This window comes from Chelonia mydas, chromosome 3 (assembly GCF_015237465.2).
Source record: "Chelonia mydas isolate rCheMyd1 chromosome 3, rCheMyd1.pri.v2, whole genome shotgun sequence".
In the NCBI taxonomy this organism is placed as follows: domain Eukaryota; kingdom Metazoa; phylum Chordata; order Testudines; family Cheloniidae; genus Chelonia; species Chelonia mydas.
The window spans coordinates 102,155,387-102,175,052 of record NC_057851.1 but is presented as its reverse complement, the minus strand read 5'-3'; the positions used below and the strand labels follow the sequence as shown (position 1 = coordinate 102,175,052).

At 42.3% G+C, this 19,666-nt stretch overlaps 1 protein-coding gene across 11 annotated transcripts in view; it reads right to left on the bottom strand.

Moving 5' to 3' along the window:
* Nucleotides 1-19,666, bottom strand: part of ARFGEF3 (ARFGEF family member 3) — a 123,491-nt gene that overhangs the window by 8,826 nt on the left and 94,999 nt on the right. For 9 of the 11 annotated variants that reach the window (XM_007058073.4, XM_043543009.1, XM_043543010.1 and 6 more), the window contains 9 exons: nucleotides 18,973-19,070; nucleotides 16,057-16,201; nucleotides 15,225-15,353; nucleotides 13,922-14,098; nucleotides 13,349-13,463; nucleotides 12,435-12,537; nucleotides 11,541-11,672; nucleotides 10,434-10,564; nucleotides 2,102-3,326 (listed from right to left, as the gene is read on the bottom strand). In XM_007058073.4, the coding sequence (XP_007058135.2) occupies nucleotides 2,102-3,326; nucleotides 10,434-10,564; nucleotides 11,541-11,672; nucleotides 12,435-12,537; nucleotides 13,349-13,463; nucleotides 13,922-14,098; nucleotides 15,225-15,353; nucleotides 16,057-16,201; nucleotides 18,973-19,070 (2,255 nt within the window). Of the gene's footprint in view, nucleotides 1-2,101; nucleotides 3,327-8,512; nucleotides 8,522-10,433; nucleotides 10,565-11,540; nucleotides 11,673-12,434; nucleotides 12,538-13,348; nucleotides 13,464-13,921; nucleotides 14,099-15,224; nucleotides 15,354-16,056; nucleotides 16,202-18,972; nucleotides 19,071-19,666 lie in introns of all 11 variants that reach the window. The other 2 variants (XM_043543011.1, XM_043543013.1) reach the window with 1 other exon arrangement.

Here is a 19,666-nt window from a genome sequence, read left to right as displayed (position 1 = left end):
CTCTGCTGTACAGAAGCAGAATCAGAAAAGAGCCACATAAATAGCCGCTGGAAGGCCATAGCACACTATGGGTTTCAATTTGCTACCAGTGACACCAGTGTAAATCAGAACTACCCACTCAATAGTCAATGGAAATGCACAGGGGTATGACTGATATAATTGACATGAGAATCAGGCTCTTTGTCTCAATCCCATCACTATATCTTAAAAGCAGATTCTTCCAAACCTTGCATTCCATTAGAATCCACTTCATCGTTGTTGTTGTTATTATTATTATTAAATAAAGTCTGGGGCCCTCCTTCTCTTTCCCAAGAGAAAAAGGATTCAGTAAGGGACACTCTTGCTCCTTTAAATTCAAAATAAGATGGACATAAGCATCTTCATCTTTGCAGTGTTTTGCAAAGGGAACACTCATAGGAGATTTGAATAAGGGATTAGGATGAACGGGGCCCTCTCTTCACTGAACTGAGGCTTCAGACTCTTAAAGAAAGAGCACTACGAACTATACTTTAGTCTGGTTAGGGTCAGGTTGTAATAGAGAGAGAGAAAGCCCTCACAATTGTGGCTCTGGGCACCTAAAGACAGCTTGGCAGCCAGCTAAGAGGGAGATGCAAATTGCTTTTTTTTTTTTTTTTTTTTTTTTGAGGTGCAGCAAGGTACATTCCAGGGGGAAATCTCCACCTACAGTATATTAGTAAATCCCACTGAAGACAGAAATTTACTCGCACTTTCTGGAGAGAACAGTCTCCTCTTGGGTCATATTACATGGTAGAAAAATAAAGAGATCTTGAGGCTATGACAGCAGGAAAAGTCTAGAACGATGCTAGCATGTTTCATATTCATAGGGTACAACAGGAATCAGGAAGACCCACAATATAGCCAAAGTTTGTTTTTTTTTTGGCTTAACAGTGAGCACATCACCACTGTAGTGTTTTTTCACATACTAGCCTATCACAAAATGAGCCCAAATCCAAAGTTTGGTGCCTGTGGCGTGTTGTCTCTCATCCAGAGATAAAAATAGTAATCAGTTCAATATTTCTGCTTTGCAATTGACCAAAGAAGCAGTTCTATTACAAGAGCATCATAAGTAAGGCCCTATTGCATTGCAGGATGATTGCGGACAAGGCATGGACAAGTTGCAGAAAAGGAATAATGGACCTTTATTAATTGTGGTAATCTGGAAAAGCCAGAGAAGACCTGTTTGTGGAAGAAAAATTTGCTGGAACAATAAGAACACTCAAGTATTGTGCTATGCCTACTCATTTTTTTGATAACTAGATATTTTGCTACAACTGTATTACAGTCATTAATGCCTCGGGCTGACAATGAGAGTCCTGCTTTGCGTGGGGCTGACACAGCTCGAGCCCCAGCTGCTACCAGCTCAGATAAATGGAGTTTGACTGTACTATTGAGGAAAAGTGTGTGGCAAACCTCAAAATGTATGCAAAATTGTGGACTGCACAAAGAAAGCTAATTAAAATCAAAATTGTAGTGGAAGTCTAACATTGCAGGATCTGCCATTTCCACAATATCGCACATTAAGTAAGGCCTTAATCATAAGACATCTGAGACAATTGGTAACATTTCCAAAAGCACCTAAGGGTATGTCTGTACTGCAGCTGGGAGGTGAGAGTCCCAGCCCAGGTAGACACTGCTAGCTCTAGCGCATTAGCTCAAGATGAGCTAGTGCAAATGTGTCTACCTGCGCTGGGAATCACACCTCCCAGCTGGAATTTAGACATATCCTCAGTGATTGAGATGCCTAACTCCCATTTTCAAAACAGACAAGCAATTAGCAGCCTAAGTCTCACTGAAAGTCAATTAGGCTACTAATTAGCGAAATTACTTTTGAAAATGGGACATGGGCTCCAAAGTCACTTAGGCGCTTTAGAAAATTTTACCCAGTAGCTCCCATTCCAATTTCCCTGAAGTCTCTGACAATTCTTCCACAGAATACTCTTTCTCTGATTTGATCATGATGTAGGGTCACATCAATACCAGCTTGTGGGGATACTCCGTAGATCTCTGATGCTAGACATTTTGGTTTAATCTTTTCTACCCCTTTTGGCATTACCCTACCATAGTCTACCAAGTGTCCTACCTGTATTTGTGCCTCTGCATCTCGCACAGATATATTCAGGGAGCTGACTGTAGATCCTGAGCGCGGCCTCTTCTCTTGCCTCAAGATCTCTGGGCCAGCACTGAAGGAATGCCTCATTTGGCCCTGGTCCACCAGATGTTGCGGTCGCTGGGGGAGTGGTGAATCCTGCCCTCTTGAGCCCAACAACTCTCCCTTCTTTTCCACTTTGACATCTTTGGTGAAAGAGGTCAAGTTTTGTTGCTGCTTCCTTTTCTTATACTCAGTCATGAGTTTGGAGATAGTTTTATCAGTGGCTATGGTGTAGATTTTGTTGCCAGCGCTCTCCCACCATTCTTTTTTCCTGGCTTGGTCCTTTTTCTCCATTTTAGGGCTCAATGGTGGTAGAAGCAGCATTTCTCCACTGCCTCCCTTGGGAGTTAGATTGTCTGTCAAGTGATCCCTACTTTGACTTCTGTCATCTTCTGATGGTGTATCTTTTCCAGACTGCCCTCCGGTTGACGGGGTGGAGGTTTCAGATTGAAAGGATGGTAGGATGAAAAAAGGGTCGCCTTTGAAAACTGGAGGTTCCTCCACATTATTCTCCAAATCCAGATGCATTTGGATATAGTTGTTACAGAGTTCCATGCATAGCTTGTGAAGCCTTTTGATTAACCAAGCCCAGTCTGCATTGCTCACTGGCTGAACACTCAGAGATGGTATTCTAGCCCTCCACTGTCTCTTCTCCTTCCCCCTGGGGGGACTGACTTGGGCAGTTTCTTCAAAAATGTCTTCATCTTCTGAAGAGCACTGCTGGGAGGAGTCTGTGCTTCTTTCATCATCCTCAAATAGGATCTTCTTCACCTGCTCTGCGGTGATGTTCTCCTGGTTTGTCAGTATAGCACAGACCAAGGCATGGAAGTAAATGTTGAAGCTCATTGCCGACTGGCGGTACAAGTTGGCAGCTCCACTAATGCCAGACACTTTTTTCAGCAAGCACTTCAACCCAGGCCTGGTGTCAAACTCTCTGGCTGTCCGATAAGAATCCAGCAGTAAGTCAAAGATGACAGCCAAATTCTGCATGGAAATGTACCTGAGGAAACCAGCCAGTTTGGTTTCTGGCACTTGTACTGTCTTCTCTTCCATGTGAGAGGGGCCCTTCACAAACTCTTCTAGCAGGATATCATATAAATTCTGGAGAAGCACTTGATGAGACAACAGACTCACCACTATTGTCCTGAAAGGGATACTTGATACCACAAAAAAAGGGAAAAAAAGATAAATTAACAGTTCATAATTCACAAGTTATTTCACTATGAGTTATAGGCATACACTGTATTTTAGAATGACTTATGAAAGCTACAAACTAAAGGTCCAATCCTGCAAATCCTTATTTGCTTTAGCAGTCATTACTCACACATATAGTCCCATTTATTACATATGTTTGGATAAGGATACTGAGCAAAAGTTTTCTGGATCAGGCCCTATACTGCCTTCATTCAAATTGTAATAGGTATTTCCATAGTGTACTATGCTTTTGCTACTTCTGTAGCCTTTTGGCACATGTGATATCAACTGCAAGATTAAATGTTTTCTTTTTCAGTATCACTGTAACTAAGCTTACTCCAAACATTGTACACTACTATAACAGGAAGACTGTAGACTACAATGTCAGCGTCTCCCGATTTTGCTTCGTTTATGTCCTTGTACTTTCTTCTCTTTTTATTGCACTTTGACTCTCTCTAGTGGTAACAACCCTGTCACTCCTCTATATAACAATTTAATCAAAGCTCAGCTTTGCTATGGCAGATTTAGACACAAACTGACATGCTTCTGAAGACTAATTCCTGGTTTCCATTTCCCCTCTAGTAAGGCCAATAACCTCTTCCCAAAAAGAAAAGGAGTACTAGTGGCACCTTAGAGACTAACCAATTTATTTGAGCATGAGCTTTCGTGAGCTACAGCTCACTTCATCGGATGCATACTGTGGAAAGTGTAGAAGATCTTTTTATACACATAAAGCATGAAAAAATGGGTGTTTACCACTACAAAAGGTTCTCTCTCCCCCCACCCCACTCTCCTGCTGGTAATAGCTTATCTAAAGTAATCACTCTCCTTACAATGTGTATGATAATCAAGGTGGGCCATTTCCAGCACAAATCCAGGGTTTAACAGGAACGTCGGGGGGGGGGGGGGTAGGAAAAAACAAGGGGAAATAGGTTACCTTGCATAATGACTTAGCCACTCCCAGTCTCTATTCAAGCCTAAGTTAATTGTATCCAATTTGCAAATGAATTCCAATTCAACAGTCTCTCGCTGGAGTCTGGTTTTGAAGTTTTTTTTGTTGTAATATCGCAACTTTCATGTCTGTAATTGCGTGACCAGACAGATTGAAGTGTTCTCCGACTGGTTTATGAATGTTATAATTCTTGACATCTGATTTGTGTCCATTTATTCTTTTATGTAGAGACTGTCCAGTTTGACCAATGTACATGGCAGAGGGGCATTGCTGGCACATGATGGCATATATCACATTGGTGGATGTGCAGGTGAACGAACCTCTGATAGTGTGGCTGATGTTATTAGGCCCTGTGATGGTGTCCCCTGAATAGATATGTGGGCATAGTTGGCAAGGATAGGTTCCTGGGTTAGTGGTTCTGTTGTGTGGTATGTGGTTGCTGGTGAGTATTTGCTTCAGGTTGGGGGACTGTCTGTAGGCAAGGACTGGCCTGTCTCCCAAGATTTGTGAGAGTGTTGGGTCATCCTTCAGGATAGGTTGTAGATCCTTAATAATGCGTTGGAGGGGTTTTAGTTGGGGGCTGAAGGTGACGGCTAGTGCCGTTCTGTTATTTTCTTTGTTAGGCCTGTCCCATTCCACCATCAACCTCAGCCTGGTTCAGTCCACACAAGAGATCCACTTCCTGGACACTACAGTGCTAATAAACGATGGTCACATAACCACCACCCTATACCGGAAACCTACTGACCGCTATTCCTACCTACATGCCTCCAGCTTTCATCCTGACCACACCACACGATCCATTGTCTATAGCCAAGCTCTGCGATACAACTGCATTTGCTCCAACCCCTCAGACAGAGACAATACCTACAAGATCTCTATCAAGCATTCTTACAACTACAATACCCAGCTGCGGAAGTGAAGAAACAGATTGACAGAGCCAGAAGAGTTCCCAGAAGTCACCTACTACAGGACAGGCCTAACAAAGAAAATAACAGAACGCCACTAGCCGTCACCTTCAGCCCCCAACTAAAACCCCTCCAACGCATTATTAAGGATCTACATCCTATCCTGAAGGATGACCCAACACTCTCACAAATCTTGGAAGACAGGCCAGTCCTTGCCTACAGACAGCCCCCCAACCTGAAGCAAATACTCACCAGCAACCACATACTATACAACAGAACCACTAACCCAGGAACTATCCTTGCAACAAAGCCCGTTGCCAACTGTGCCCACATATCTATTCAGGGGACACCATCACAGGGCCTAATAACATCAGCCACACTATCAGAGGCTCGTTCGCCTGCAAATCCACCAATGTGATATATGCCATCATGTGCAAGCAATGCCCCTCTGCCATGTACACTGGTCAAACTGGACAGTCTCTATGTAAAAGAATAAATGGACACAAATCAGATGTCAAGAATTATAACATTCATAAACTAGTCGGAGAACACTTCAATCTGTCTGGTCACGCGATTACAGACATGAAAGTTGCGATATTATAACAAAAAAACTTCAGAACCAGACTCCAGCGAGAGACTGTTGAATTGGAATTCATTTGCAAATTGGATACAATTAACTTAGGCTTGAATAGAGACTGGGAGTGGCTAAGTCATTATGCAAGGTAATCTATTTCCCCTTGTTTTTTCCTATCTCCCCCCGAGACATTCTTGTTAAACTCTGGATTTGTGCTGGAAATGGCCCACCTTGATTATCATACACATTGTAAGGAGAGTGATCACTTTAGATAAGCTGTTACCAACAGGAGAGTGGGTTTGGGGGAGGGGGGGGAGGAGGAGGGAGGAGGGGAGAAAACCTGGATTTGTGCTGGAAATGGCCCAACTTGATTATCATACACATTGTAAGGAGAGTGATCGCTTTAGATAAGCTATTACCAGCAGGAGAGTGGGGTGGGGGGAGAGAAAGCCTTTTGTAGGGGTAAACACCCATTTTTTCATGCTTTGTGTGTATAAAAAGATCTTCTACACTTTCCACAGTATGCATCCGATGAAGTGAGCTTTAGCTCACGAAAGCTTATGCTCAAATAAATTGGTTAGTCTCTAAGGTGCCACAAGTACTCCTTTTCTTTTTGCGAATACAGACTAACACGGCTGTTACTCTGAAACCTCTTCCCAGAACTTCAGGACACAAGCATAAGGAATATGGTAGAGAATGCATAGACTCTTGTTCTAAAGCATATTACACAGTTGTTGGAAAGAATCTAATTTAATCCAGATTGAATGTGTTAAGAACAGATTCCTCAATTTATATACACCTAATATGGGATGGAAATGATAATACCACTCCTAGTGGCTATTATTCCCAGACTTGAGTGTATATATCCCTGCTCCTCTCAACGAGATCAGAAACATCCTGCGACCACATCACTGAATTAATGACCCGCACATTAAGCCCAGGAATGCTAAAATGTCGTCTTGTTGACATGATCAAATTTTGCAGATAGTTCACCAGTGAGTAATGTTTAGAATCCTACAGCATAGACCAGGCTAGGAAGAAAGGCTAGGATAATTTTTAAGGTACTGTTTTTTAATCCTACAAATCACTAGCATCTTCATTTATGATAATTTTCTTAATCTCTTTAGTCTTTGCATACAGTCACAGTTGCTATGATGTCATAATTGGAACTGATGCTGTGGTAAACATACCTGGATAGCATTGCCTGTCATGACAGGAGGAACTGAGTGCTAGTATCACAGAGCTTGCGCAGCATGCTGCTGGATGTGCAAATACGTGTTACTCTGGTAGAGGAGCTAGCTCTGATGTGATGCAGTTCCTGTGTGCATTCATGTGCAGCGGTCACAGGTCAGACAATGCAGAATCAGTGCTGTCATGGCAAATCTATCCATGCATGTGCATTTGCTGTGACACCTGTGGTCAGTGCAGGTGACTCAGTAAACACCTCTGTGAAATCTGGAATGGTCTCGTATTACATGATGACTGTGATGATGACAAAATCCTGATGATTATACAGGAGCTCTTTTCTAGCAGTTAGTCTTCTGCTTTACAAACATTACTGACAGACGCTCTGATTCAACAAGGTACTTAAGCATGTGCATAGCTTTAAGCAAATGAGTACAGTAACTCCTCGCTTAAAGTTGTAGTTATGTTCCTGAAAAATGCTACTTTAAGTGAAATGATGTTAAGCGAATCCAATTTCCCTATAAAAATTAATGTAAATGTGGGGGGTTAGGTTCCAGGGAAATTTTTTCCGCCAGACAAAAGACATTATATACATATACAGTATAAGTTTTAAATAATTTTAAACTAATACTGTACTCACCAATGATGACTGTGAAGCTTGGTTGAGGCGGGACGTAGTAGGGTTGGGGCGCGGGGGCTTGCCCCACTCTGCCTGTCCGGCACTTCTGCCGAGGAGCAGGGTCGGGGGCTTACCCACTCCCCAGCTGGAACGCCGGGCAGGCGGAGCGGGGCAAGCCCCTGTGCTCCGACCCTGCTCCTCGGCAGGAGTGCTGGGCAGGCGGAATGGGGTAAGTCCCCGCGCTCCAACCCCACTCGCCGGCAGGAGCGCCCGGGCTGTTGGGTGGAGCGGGGCGAGCCAAATAACTTTATAACGGAACGTTGCGCGACTTTAAACGAGTATGTTCTGTAATAGATCAGCAACCTAATAACGAAACAATGTTAACCAGGACGACTTTAAATGAAGAGTTACTGTACTTCCATTGTCTTGAAGGGACTAATCATGTGCCAGACCCAGGACCAGAATTAGGGAAATCCACACACCCTTTAATAGCCTTAGGCCCAGATTTTTAAACACCTAAACTGATTTAGGAGCCTAAATCTCATTTTCAAAAGGGATATAGGCACTTAGGAGCCAAAATCCCATTGACATTCAAAGGCAATTAGACTTTGAAGTGCCTAAATTCCTTTTGAAAATTTGATTTAGGATCATAAATCAGTTAGGCTTTGCAATGCTGAGCACCGCAATGCCTAAAACACCTTTAAAAATCTGGGCCTTACAGCTTAATAGCAGTACTGCTTGGCCAGGATGTCGTTTCCTAGGTAAAACAGCAAACTAAGGTGCTGGCAACATACACATAAGCGAGAGCACATGACACCAATCCCATTTAAGCATAACATTATTTTATCTTTTGTTTGCGATTGCAAATTATGAAACTATATTGTAGGGGGAAAAAAAAATGCTCCCTTACCCCAGCTTCCTGTGGAACAATGTAGCATTAATGAAGCAAAAATCAAATGGGAAAAGAGAAATCCCAGGAGGTTAAAACAAAGCTTCAGAATGGTTACAATTTTTAGCATGCAAGATTGGCACCACATGCATTGTTGTAGAAAATAATAAGGAAAATAATGGCACAGTCAACGTTGAGCCTTATTCTGGTGAAGAGTAAGCTAAATAGTGGAAATCCACTTATGAAAACAAAACAAAACTCCTGGTTATTGTTTAGACACTACACAAGTCTAATGATGCTGGAATGGTTCAGAGTACTAGGAGTCAGTACAGTGATCCTTTCAAAAGGCCTGTGTTCCCTTATAAATGCTCGAGTATAGATTGACACTTATGCCACTGCCCTGAGCAGTGCTACGGTCTCCACTGGGACCTCTCTATGCACACTGAGTAGGTAAAAAGAACGTTGCACAATCTGTCCCATTCTTTAGAATGGAGCTGGTTATTCCCCCCCCAGGCAAGGAAAGGGTTAAGATCATGATCCCAACCCTCCCTGACCCCTTTTTGGAGTCCTGTTCCTTGAGGGGAAGCAGGAGAAAAGCAGCCCCTGTGCACCCTCGAGAGGAGGTAGCATAGCAGTTGCAGCTGTGGGAGACCTTTGCACACCCCTGCAAAGAAATGAGGCTTCTTGCATTGTCCTCCTTTCTCCTCAGCCAAGGAAGGACTATCAAGATCTGCCCCTCACTGTCAACAAGACTACAGCTCTGAATAAGGAGGAGCAAAGGGGGACTTGCCACAATGCCTGCTTACAGACCATTTATCACATACATTTCATCCCCAAAGGTTTCATTGTTGGCAATACATTTCCAAAAATATAAACACAGGTCCTGGATTCACAATTCTGACTCTGTCTCCCATTTGTGCTATTGGGGTTGACGTTAGTGTTCAGCAGTGCCAAAAAGCATCAATCTAAATGTTATCTGATGAGCTCAGAATGTGACGTGCTAGGCAATTGCATGCTGAAAGATCTGTGATGGGCGACTTAATACTTGAAGAGTTTTATCTACAAAAACACAAAAAATTCCTCAGCTCGGTGTATTGAGCCCGACCCTGGTAGTTCTGGACAATGCTTTTGCTAACCTAGGGTTAGCTTACATTGCTCCACAGACCCACTGTCCTACATTTCTTTTTTGTTATTAAGCAGTCCTTTAGCTGGAACAAGCAAAATTCAGGAACAAGCAAAAGTTCCCTCTGCATAATTTTGGTGTTATGGTTAAAAAACAAAATGGAAAGTTTTACTGACATATTTGTGGAGTACAAATTAATAATTCTGGTTCTAATTGCTACATACTATGGTCATTTACAAAACAGCATAACCATTTTTCCATGTGTCTCCCTGGTGCCTGCAAATTTTTGAAAACTGTTAAAGGGAACTTCTGTTTTTGGCTGATGAAAAATTCAGAGAGCTGCACCAAAGGAAACAGAATGAGCCCTGGATATTGGAGATGGAAAAGACCTAGCACTGTAGGTTATTGAGTCCAACTCCATCCTTCGCTCACATACACACAGTTCCCTATAAATGATTTGCTAGTCCTTTTTCCAGTCTAGTTTTCACACACCATGTGAGGCTATCGAACTGATTGTGGATCCCTGACACAGGTGAGCACTCACCCATGTAACCTTATTTACTTCAATGGGACTACTCATACGAGTGTGTGCTCACCAGTGGGAGGGTTGCACAATCAATACTTCCTCACAAATGGGTCTCTCCTGTGTGCTGATAATGGTTGTTTCTCTTCCCTAAGTTCCATTCTATTCATTGATCATTCATATTTTTAGCAAACCTGGAGGACAGATTTGCTCTTCTGCTTTCACCTCACTACCTGGCTAAAAACATTCTTTGCCTCCGGCTTAGCCCTATGAAGGCCTTTTGGAATGGTTCTCACCTTTTCTGGGTGTGCCCATTGTGTTTCTTGTCAGCAGGCAGCTCAATGATCAGCACACAGGATTGAGCATGTTCAAATCCCTCCTTGTTGTTGGGGGTCTTTGGTGAGCACTGGGTGTCTAACATGAAAACCTAAAAAATCCACACATTATGCACAACAAGCAGCTCAACACCTGCACCACTGGAAAAGGTAATACATATAGGAACAGAACAGCCCCTTTGCATGGCTAAAGTGTCCCACCCGTGCAGGCTGTGCATTCTGAGGGGGGATTATTTTCAAAGGCACCCAACTCCCATTGACTTCCTATGGGAAGTCAACCAAATCTCCACTCTTGTGGCTTGTCATGCTTTGTACTGTAACTGGATAGTTGGGCTAAAGCACAACTGAGCAGAATTTATCTCAGGAGAGGTCACTGACGAGACACTGTGTATGCACACGCGCAACCAGATAGGGGTTATGGGAGTTGGGATTCTCTGAACTTCAGGTGTTAAAAAAATTATAAAACAAATCACTGCCAATGCCACCCACCAGTCTCTGTGACCCACTGGGTTGCCTTTTTGTTATTGCCCATCAATTCCAGGTCTGCATATTATCGGTGTACTGGGCATTCCAAGAAGCAGCAGGTACAATCAATTACACACAGAAATTGACAGAAGTGACCTGTTGATTCATCTAATCCATCCCTGGCTTGTCCAATTTATTTTTAATGCGACCAAAGTGACAGACATTCACTCCTTCTTTCGGGAAAATGATTACTCCTAAGTCTAATAGGACATTTACCTGGATTTGCACAAAGGGCTGCTTGGGGAAGTAGCTGATGTGGTGCTGCCTTAAGTGACAAGCAAAGGAAAGGTAAGGTAAACTCCAGCAAGATGCTATTTTAATATGGAGCTTCACAAGCCTACTGCCCTCCACGGGGAGACAACACATAGTCAGAGGGAAACGCTTCCCCGGACCTCCAGTAACAAAGGTACTGAGCAAAGACTCCCATCACAGTACAATTTTCCCTTTCCAGGAGTTTTTAGAAAGAAAATTACCAGCCTGCCTGTTGATTTAACTCTTGGTATATAGTTTGTTCTCTGGCTTCCTTTGTAATGAGATCATTACCTGTTGTGCCATGGCTCGGATTCTCCAGTACTCAGCTTCAGCACTGGGAGAGAGAGACGGGGCCGCCACCTTCACTTCACAGGCATCACCACTAAAGCTTTCAGAACCACTGTGGAAATAGCCCAATAGGTTCTACAGAGAGACACAATGTCAGTCTTTCACTGTGTGTAAGATCAATCAAGTAGTTGTAGAGCCCTCTAGCCTCATGAGCACATGTGCATTACCAGATTCTGAGTGATCTCCCATAATTGCCCTGGCATCTCCCCGGATATTTTATTTGAACAAATGCACTGTGATTCCCTTTTAAGCAGCTTGGACTGTGATGACTTACCAGGGTTTTTGGTTACAACCACAGACTGAGTCAAAAGAGGCAAGGGTTTTAGTCTGGACGCAGTTTGTAGCAAAGGCATCACTCAGGCAATCATTTGTTTTCCCATTGCATTTGTAAATCCAGCTGAAGAACTGGATATAAAGACATGTCATGCAGATAACATCTGCTCTCACTTGCACCTGTTCAACCCCACTGATTTCATATTGGCAGGGCATCATGAAGAAGCCTGGTCACTTCCCACCCTGATCTTTGGTGCAATACTAGAGCACTGTCTTAGGAAGCATGGCACCATGCCACTGCCCCTGATGTACATGTTCTTTGGAAAAAATAGAACACTTCTGTTTCCAGGGTTATTAATCTGAGACCTTTCACTAAAATTAAACATAACAATAACTAAAATATATGATAACAGATCTGAAATTCCTTTTCTGATGTTTTTGATTTTTCAGGCAAAGTCTTTATTGTGGCTTGGGTGAAATTAGACACAAAAGTTTCTCAGAAAAGGAAATCTATTTATCTAGCAAATATCAGTGAATTGAGGCTGGTTGGGACGTGAGTTTTACCTTTACTGGCTCAAGAGTTGCAGAGAACGCGTCCTGTAATGCACAGCATGCAAGCCTCCACATCTCTTCAGTAAAAACGGGCCCTGCTGTCACCAGGACATACCTGCAAGTAAGGACACTGGAAGCTATCAAGCCTGCAAGCCCTACAAAACTTTTTCTGACTCATAAAGGAAGAAGGTAGAGATTGGGCTACTGGGTAGAGCAAAATCTAGACAGCTGCTTCACAAACATCAAACTAGTAAGATGTGTGCCAATCACCACCCTGACCATTTTGCCTAGACATTGTATTCCTTTCCTGGCTGCTATTTGAGTGCTTTTTATCCATATAGATTGAAAGCTTTCCAGGGCAGGGGCTGCATCTTTCTTTATTGTCTGTTCAGTGCTGTGCACCATATTTTAAGTTTGACTGCAATAATAATTTGCACAATGTGATGGGGATACTTAACTCAGGAGACCTGTGTATCCCACCCAACAGCAGTTTGATTATTTTTTCTACAGGCTAGTGATGTAGATATTCGTGTAGAGCAGATATTTTCATGGGAGGAACATGCATGTTTGTTTATATCATTTCCCAAAATTGTGGACTTTCTCCTCTGCTCTGACAGCATCGAGTCAATACAGATGAGCCATGGGCATACCCATACATTCCTACCTTCCCCTTCATGACTGGGAATTTGGTTTGATAACAAGCAAACAGTCTGTCTAATTGATGGACATTTAATTTCAGCCCTTAGAAGCTTTTTCTAACTCTAGATTTTACTTTTAAAGAACAAGAGGCAGGTTATAGATTACTATGGAGGTACTGGCCAAAATAATCAGTTTCTTTGTTTGGCCAAGACTTCTCTAATCAGGAGTCTTTGCATCACTTCCTCTTTTTAATACGCTGATGGGGGAAAGAGGCTCTTCTATATTACCTGATACATGAGCAGCCAACTCTGGAGATCGTTTCTGTAGGCTCCGCCACACAGGCTACCAACAACTTGAAGAGATCTTTTAGCATTGTATTAATCATATTCTCGTAGCCAATGTCTATGGGGAAAAGAAAGTTGTTTTTAGCATTCCCACCTTCGCAATATCATCTAGACAAACAGCAGTCCTTCTTCTTCTTGATATCTGAATGTTTTACAAACTCGATTCTCTTTAACACTAATGGCTGTTTTATAGGTGTCAAAACACAGCAAATTAAGAGGAGAGCTGTTCTCTTCAGGCAAGTATATGGGAATATAAATTTTCCCACTGATACTGGGGAAAGTACTGTGTTAGTTCCTATTCCTGTCTATTATGATCTTGAGCATAATACTCGATCACTTTATATTTTTGGAAAGTTTAACATAATCTCTTTTAAGGTAAAAATGACTTTCCCATTCTCCCTGATTTTGACTTGTTCTTGAGCAACCAAAACCAAGCCATCTTCTAAGCATGTCACACAGTAAAACCCTGCATCGTTAGCGAATCACTAGATCTGATGTTGAAGGGACACTGCTTACCTGAATGTATGAAACTTTGAACGTGCTCCACTACCAGTTCACAGGAAAGGCCAATGGCATGCTTGAAATTAGCAGATGCCGCATCCCAGTAAGAATGGTCACCATGGCTACGATGGAGCCAGAGGGACATTGTGGGGAGTAGAAGATGTACAACTGCATAAATGCCAAATCCTGGGCCTGGAAGGAAAACACAACCATGGTAAGAATTTCTGGCTGCAAATACCCACTGAAACACATGCCCAAACTAAGAAATCCAGGATCCTTTACCAGACTGAGATCATGGATTGAGTAATGTTAATGAAAACTACTTCGAAAATATCTGAAGTATTTGTGTTGTCTTAACTAAGAGCCAGTAGTAATGTTTGCAGCAGTGCGTACACCTTGGATTGCCTGTTGAAAGTGTATAAATTACCACCCATTAATTGAAGGGTACATGGAGAATCCAATTGTCTTCTTGAATTTAGTGTAGATTTATTGTAAGATGTAAGAGATGACAGAACAACTATTTTCTGGGGAGGAGTGACCAAGAGCATGGCAAGATATTCAGCTGTTAATAAAATAAATACTGGGCATGACAGTACTTAATTTTATGAGTTTGACACCAACAACATGTTTTTTTTACTCATCAAGTCAATTATTTGTGTGGTTTTAATATAAAACATTTATAACCATATATGGTGTGATGTAAAGGCATATGTTTCTGATGCACAGTTCTGGTTCGGACTATAGGAATGCAAACTGAGCAGTGCAGTTTTATGCTGGATGAAAATTCGAGGAGGATTTCATGAAGAGTGTCTCATAATATATAGAGAACAATCCAGCACTTCAAGAAACAGGAGAAGTTTTTCAAGCAGGTACAACAGAGCAAGGTAAAAGCTGGAAATATTTGTTCTGGATAAAATAGCAGATGTGCAGGGAATGTACCAGTATGTAGTGATGTCATATCACTCCACAGATTGGCCTTCAAGGGGGCGGAGAAAAGAATACCTGCATATCATGATGTGTGTCAAGAACAAGGAGAATTGTGTACACTAGACAAAAGTACCAATAAAAAAATTAACACATGCCAACAGCTACCACAGTTACCCCTTTCCTCCCCTATGCAAAGACTATCATCTTTTTGATGAAGCTCGCTTGGGAGCCAGTCAATGTGATCTTTAACCAAGTCAAGAAGTTACTAATGAACACCACAAGGACAATATCTCCTCTCTAGAGAAGCTAAGCAAACTATCTTCACGGTCCTTGCTAGCTTAACAAGGATTTTTCTCAGTAGCAGAATGTTCCATAAAGTTGTTGAAATTACCAGGAATTTTGGCAACATCTCTCAGCAGCTCAAAGAGTAAATCCAGGGTGGGTGGCTGGTGCTGGCGGGGACAGTTGGATATGGCGGTAGTTAATTCTTCCAGCAGAATGATCCAGACATTGATAAGGCCTAGAAATATAGACACATAATGAGAAGCTAGGAGTAAGGTGTGGGGAAATATACTAGAAGCTATTTATAATGCATTTACTGATTTGATCATTGGCTGGGGTTGGTTTCAAAATGCAAGGGAGACGAAGGAAAAAATCTCCTGTGAGCTAGATAATGGGTTCCTAGTCTTTATCCCCTTCCCATCCCAATACAGTTTGTATGTACGGTGGTGATGGGGCATTGCCCATTTGAATCTCTGCTCTCCTCTCTTCTCCACTCCCTTGTCTCATTTATAGAGCATCTATCCCCCTCCCACCTTACTCTGCGTTCTTTCTCCCTTCATACCCATTTAGTGGATGGAACCGTTAGGATTATCAGGCTGTCGTTGTTATTACTTTATCCTCTCATCTCAGAGGAGTGTGGGTGTCTTATGTATGCAGTGCATCACTGAGTATAAATGAGGTGAAATCACCTGAGTATGCATGGTAGGATATAGCTAAATTGGGCATGTGTTCTCCCCACTGAGAGGAACCACCACAACAGAGCTTAATTTGCAACATATGTGGATATGTAAACAATACAGACACAGGGCAACACCATATTTCTGGACACTTTTTTTCTGAACATTTGCAACAGTTGGCCAAATTCACAATTACACGTGGAGCTGATTAACTTCTGTGTGTAACCACAATTATGCAATAGCCATGATTTTAAATTCACCTACCAGAGTCATCCTCAAAGTCAGAAAGGACACACTCAGTCCCATCCTCACTGCTGGCTGATGGCTCCTGCACTCTTCGGGGCAAGTTGGCCAGCCGGCCACTGTGGAAAATTGGCTTCAAGGGCATTTTGTAGATTTTGGCTAGCAACTAAACAAAGAAAAAACGTAACATGGGAAAGTGTGAAAGTGCCGTCATGCCACACACAGGGAAAATAAGTATTAGAGTGACAGTAATATTTGGGAAGGATAGTGGCATGATAAGGTCCATCTAGTGGCAACGTAGTCTAGGGCAGTGGTTCTCAAAGCCGGTCCGCCGCATGTTCAGAGAAAGCCCCTGGCCGGCCGGATCAGTTTGTTTACCTGCCGCATCCACAGGTTCGGCCGATCGCGGCTCCCACTGGCTGTGGTTCACCGCTCCAGGCCAATGGGGGCTGCAGGAAGGGCGGCCAGCATGTCCCTTGGCCCGCGCCGCTTACCACAGCCCCCACTGGCCTGGAGCGGCGAACCACAGCCAGTGGGAGCCACGATCGGCCGAACCTGTGCATGCGGCAGGTAAACAAACCGGTCCAGCCTGCCAGGGGCTTTCCCTGAACAAGCAGTGGACCGGCTTTGAGAACCACCGGTCTAGGATACGGAACACAAGACGAGGAGTCAAGAGCTCCTCCCTCTACTGCTAATTTGCTCTGTGACCTTGGACAAGTCATTTAAATAATCTGTGTCAGTTCCCCGAGCTGTGAAATTCAAATAATACTGGTCCTGCCTGAGTGTTCTGAGGATTAGTTGTACACAGAGTACTTTGAAGATGTAAAAAACTGAATAAATACTAAATATTATCTTTATCTACCAGCCATCCACCTATCTGCAGATTATTTTGGAGATTGTTTTTTTCTTTCTGATCACTAGCCCAGTAAAGGTTGATTGCTCCTGAAATAATATATACTGGTTTGCCAACTGCAATGAACATGATCTTTGCAGCATTATATCACCAGTCACCAGAGATAATGTTAATGCCTTATATGTTTTGAAAACTGGGATTCCACATTTTTTGGTGCCATAAATCGTTGGTATCTAAGTAACTTCAGAAGTTCTTGAGCGAGTGGCTGCTAACCATATGAACTGAATGTATTAAAATTCAAGGTAGTATTCAAAATGGTCCCTCACAATCGCACATTGGTGCCAGTGGTCCAGAGCTAAATAAACTACATCAGTGTAGTGCCATGAACATTTTCACTCCCTGTATTTGTATCGCGTCATACCAAGCCCTATAAACCAAATAGTGTTTCTCAAATTATGAGGCAGCCTCCATGGCCTGGTTCTCCAACATCTTCAGATACCCAACAGAGAGCAAGGTATTTTAAAAAACCAAACAAATCATAATGTAAGGGCCTGATTCTGCCCAGTAACTCACATTGAATAGGTACTTTGCAAGCAGTCCCTCTGATTTCAGTAGGGCTATTTACAGAGTAAAGGACTGCTTTGAGCATGGTAGAATTGGGACCTAAATTTCAATTTGTGAACAGAGAGGAGTCCTGTACTTTGCTTCTTAGGCATTTTTGAATATAATAAAGGTATTTGCAATGTACCTATTGTATTTTTTACTCTTCTTTTTTCTTTGGTAATATTAATTAAAATTTATATCAGAGAGACAGATAGGGTGGCTCTCTTTCTTTGCGGTTGTGGTGGGGGGAAAAGGGTAATGTGACGTGTAGCAGATTTTGCCATTCACCAAATGCTTAACACTATCACACAGAATATTAACAACAACTACTAATTATGATTTGCTGCAACTGATGCTTATCTTGCTGACCAGCATGGTCTCATTATTTCGTTGTGCCCATTCCCCTCTTGCAGTCTGTCTGTTGCATCTACTTGTTGCCTCTCATCTTATACTTGGATTGTAATTGCTTTGGGGCAAGGACACTCTCTCTGTTATGTATTTGTACAGCAGCCAGCACAATGGGGCCCCAATGCATGATTAAGACCCTCAGGTGTTACTGTGGTACAAATAAATTAAAATAATATCAAAGTGCAGACAAAAAATGTCCAAGCACCCCTGAACAGAAACCTATGCTGTGAGCACTGGGTTCATACAAAATACATATAACTTTGCTAGACATTAAAAATCATGGTCTTAAGACACTGGATGTATGGCTCATTACAACCATCTGTAATCCACTAACCCTCCTTTTCGTCCTATGGCTACAAGGTATTAATGGGCCACTTCACCTTGAATGGTCCCTTAGAATACGTGCTAACTCCTTATGCTACCTGTTTGACCTTGTATTTAGCTGTGACACTCTGAGAGCCTTCCCCAGGCCTGACAAAGAGCTCTGCATAGCTCGAAAGCTTGTCTCTGTCACCAACAGAAGTTGGTCCAATAAAAGATATTCCCTCACCCACCTTGTCTCTCTAATATCCTGGGATCGGCACAGCTACAACGACACTGCATACGAAATATGCTGGCATTCTGACTTTTTAGAATTCTGCCTTTGCCTTTACATATATTATTATAGTATAACCAGGCTGCTGACCTATTTCAGCAGATGGAGTCCATCACGCTTCGAGAGATCTGAGGATTCTCACTATTTTTTTCTCTCCCCAAAGTCCCAGTGTTGTTGGAGTAAGACTAGATGCACCTTTGCTCTTGCTAGTACCATATCTTGCTCATTCAGAGCATACAATCCATTTCTCTCTCCTCAGGACTGTCTACCATATCCTGAGTTTTGCCCCCTTCAGCTGGCCAAGAGAGTAAGAAACTCCAATAAAGAACTGACCCTTGACCTCCTGTACGGCAGTGCAGGATATTACCACTAAGCTTGCCACAAAGGTTGTATACATAATCATTTCCAATGATTGCTGTGAGTCAAGAAACCTAGAAGCGGTTTTCTGGTTCAGGTCTGTATCTCTCTGTCGGCATACCTGAGAACACCTCCTGAGGTAATCAAGAGCGGGAAGGCACAAGTCTGTAGACATAGATCCTGACACACAATCACCAATCTCCTTACAATCTACTTCTCCTAGGGGTGGAAGGGCAGGGTGAAGGAGAAGGGGGAAAAAAAGAAATGTAAACACAGCATTAAAAGTTATGCAACGCACATTTCTCATTCAATCTGGCTATTATGTGCTATTGACTACACTTTCCATAAATGCAGATTTAGACCTCAGTTCAAAGAGTTTGTGGAGACTTCTCCCATCGAACAACATAATAATGGTGGTCACACTTTAGATTAAGAGTAGATTTACAAATACTTTGTAAAAAAGTGCTAATATTTGATAAATGCTTTAATAAATGGATAATTAATTTTATTACAGATGGTTATAGATTCAATAGGTTACTTATATTATAACCAGAGTTTATATTCATCTATAACATCTTCAACTAACATGCTTATAACCATCTATAACACATACTACACACATCATATTATCTATTTCTCATTCATGAACTATTTATACATGTACCTTTAATATAAAGTGTGACCACAGTGTTTAAGAGGGAAGTGACAAATCTTTGATTCATGTAGGTACAAATTCAAACCTGGTGTAACTCCACTGATGTCACTGGAGTGCTGCCAGGGATAAATTTGAACCACTGTATCTCACTAACTTAGCA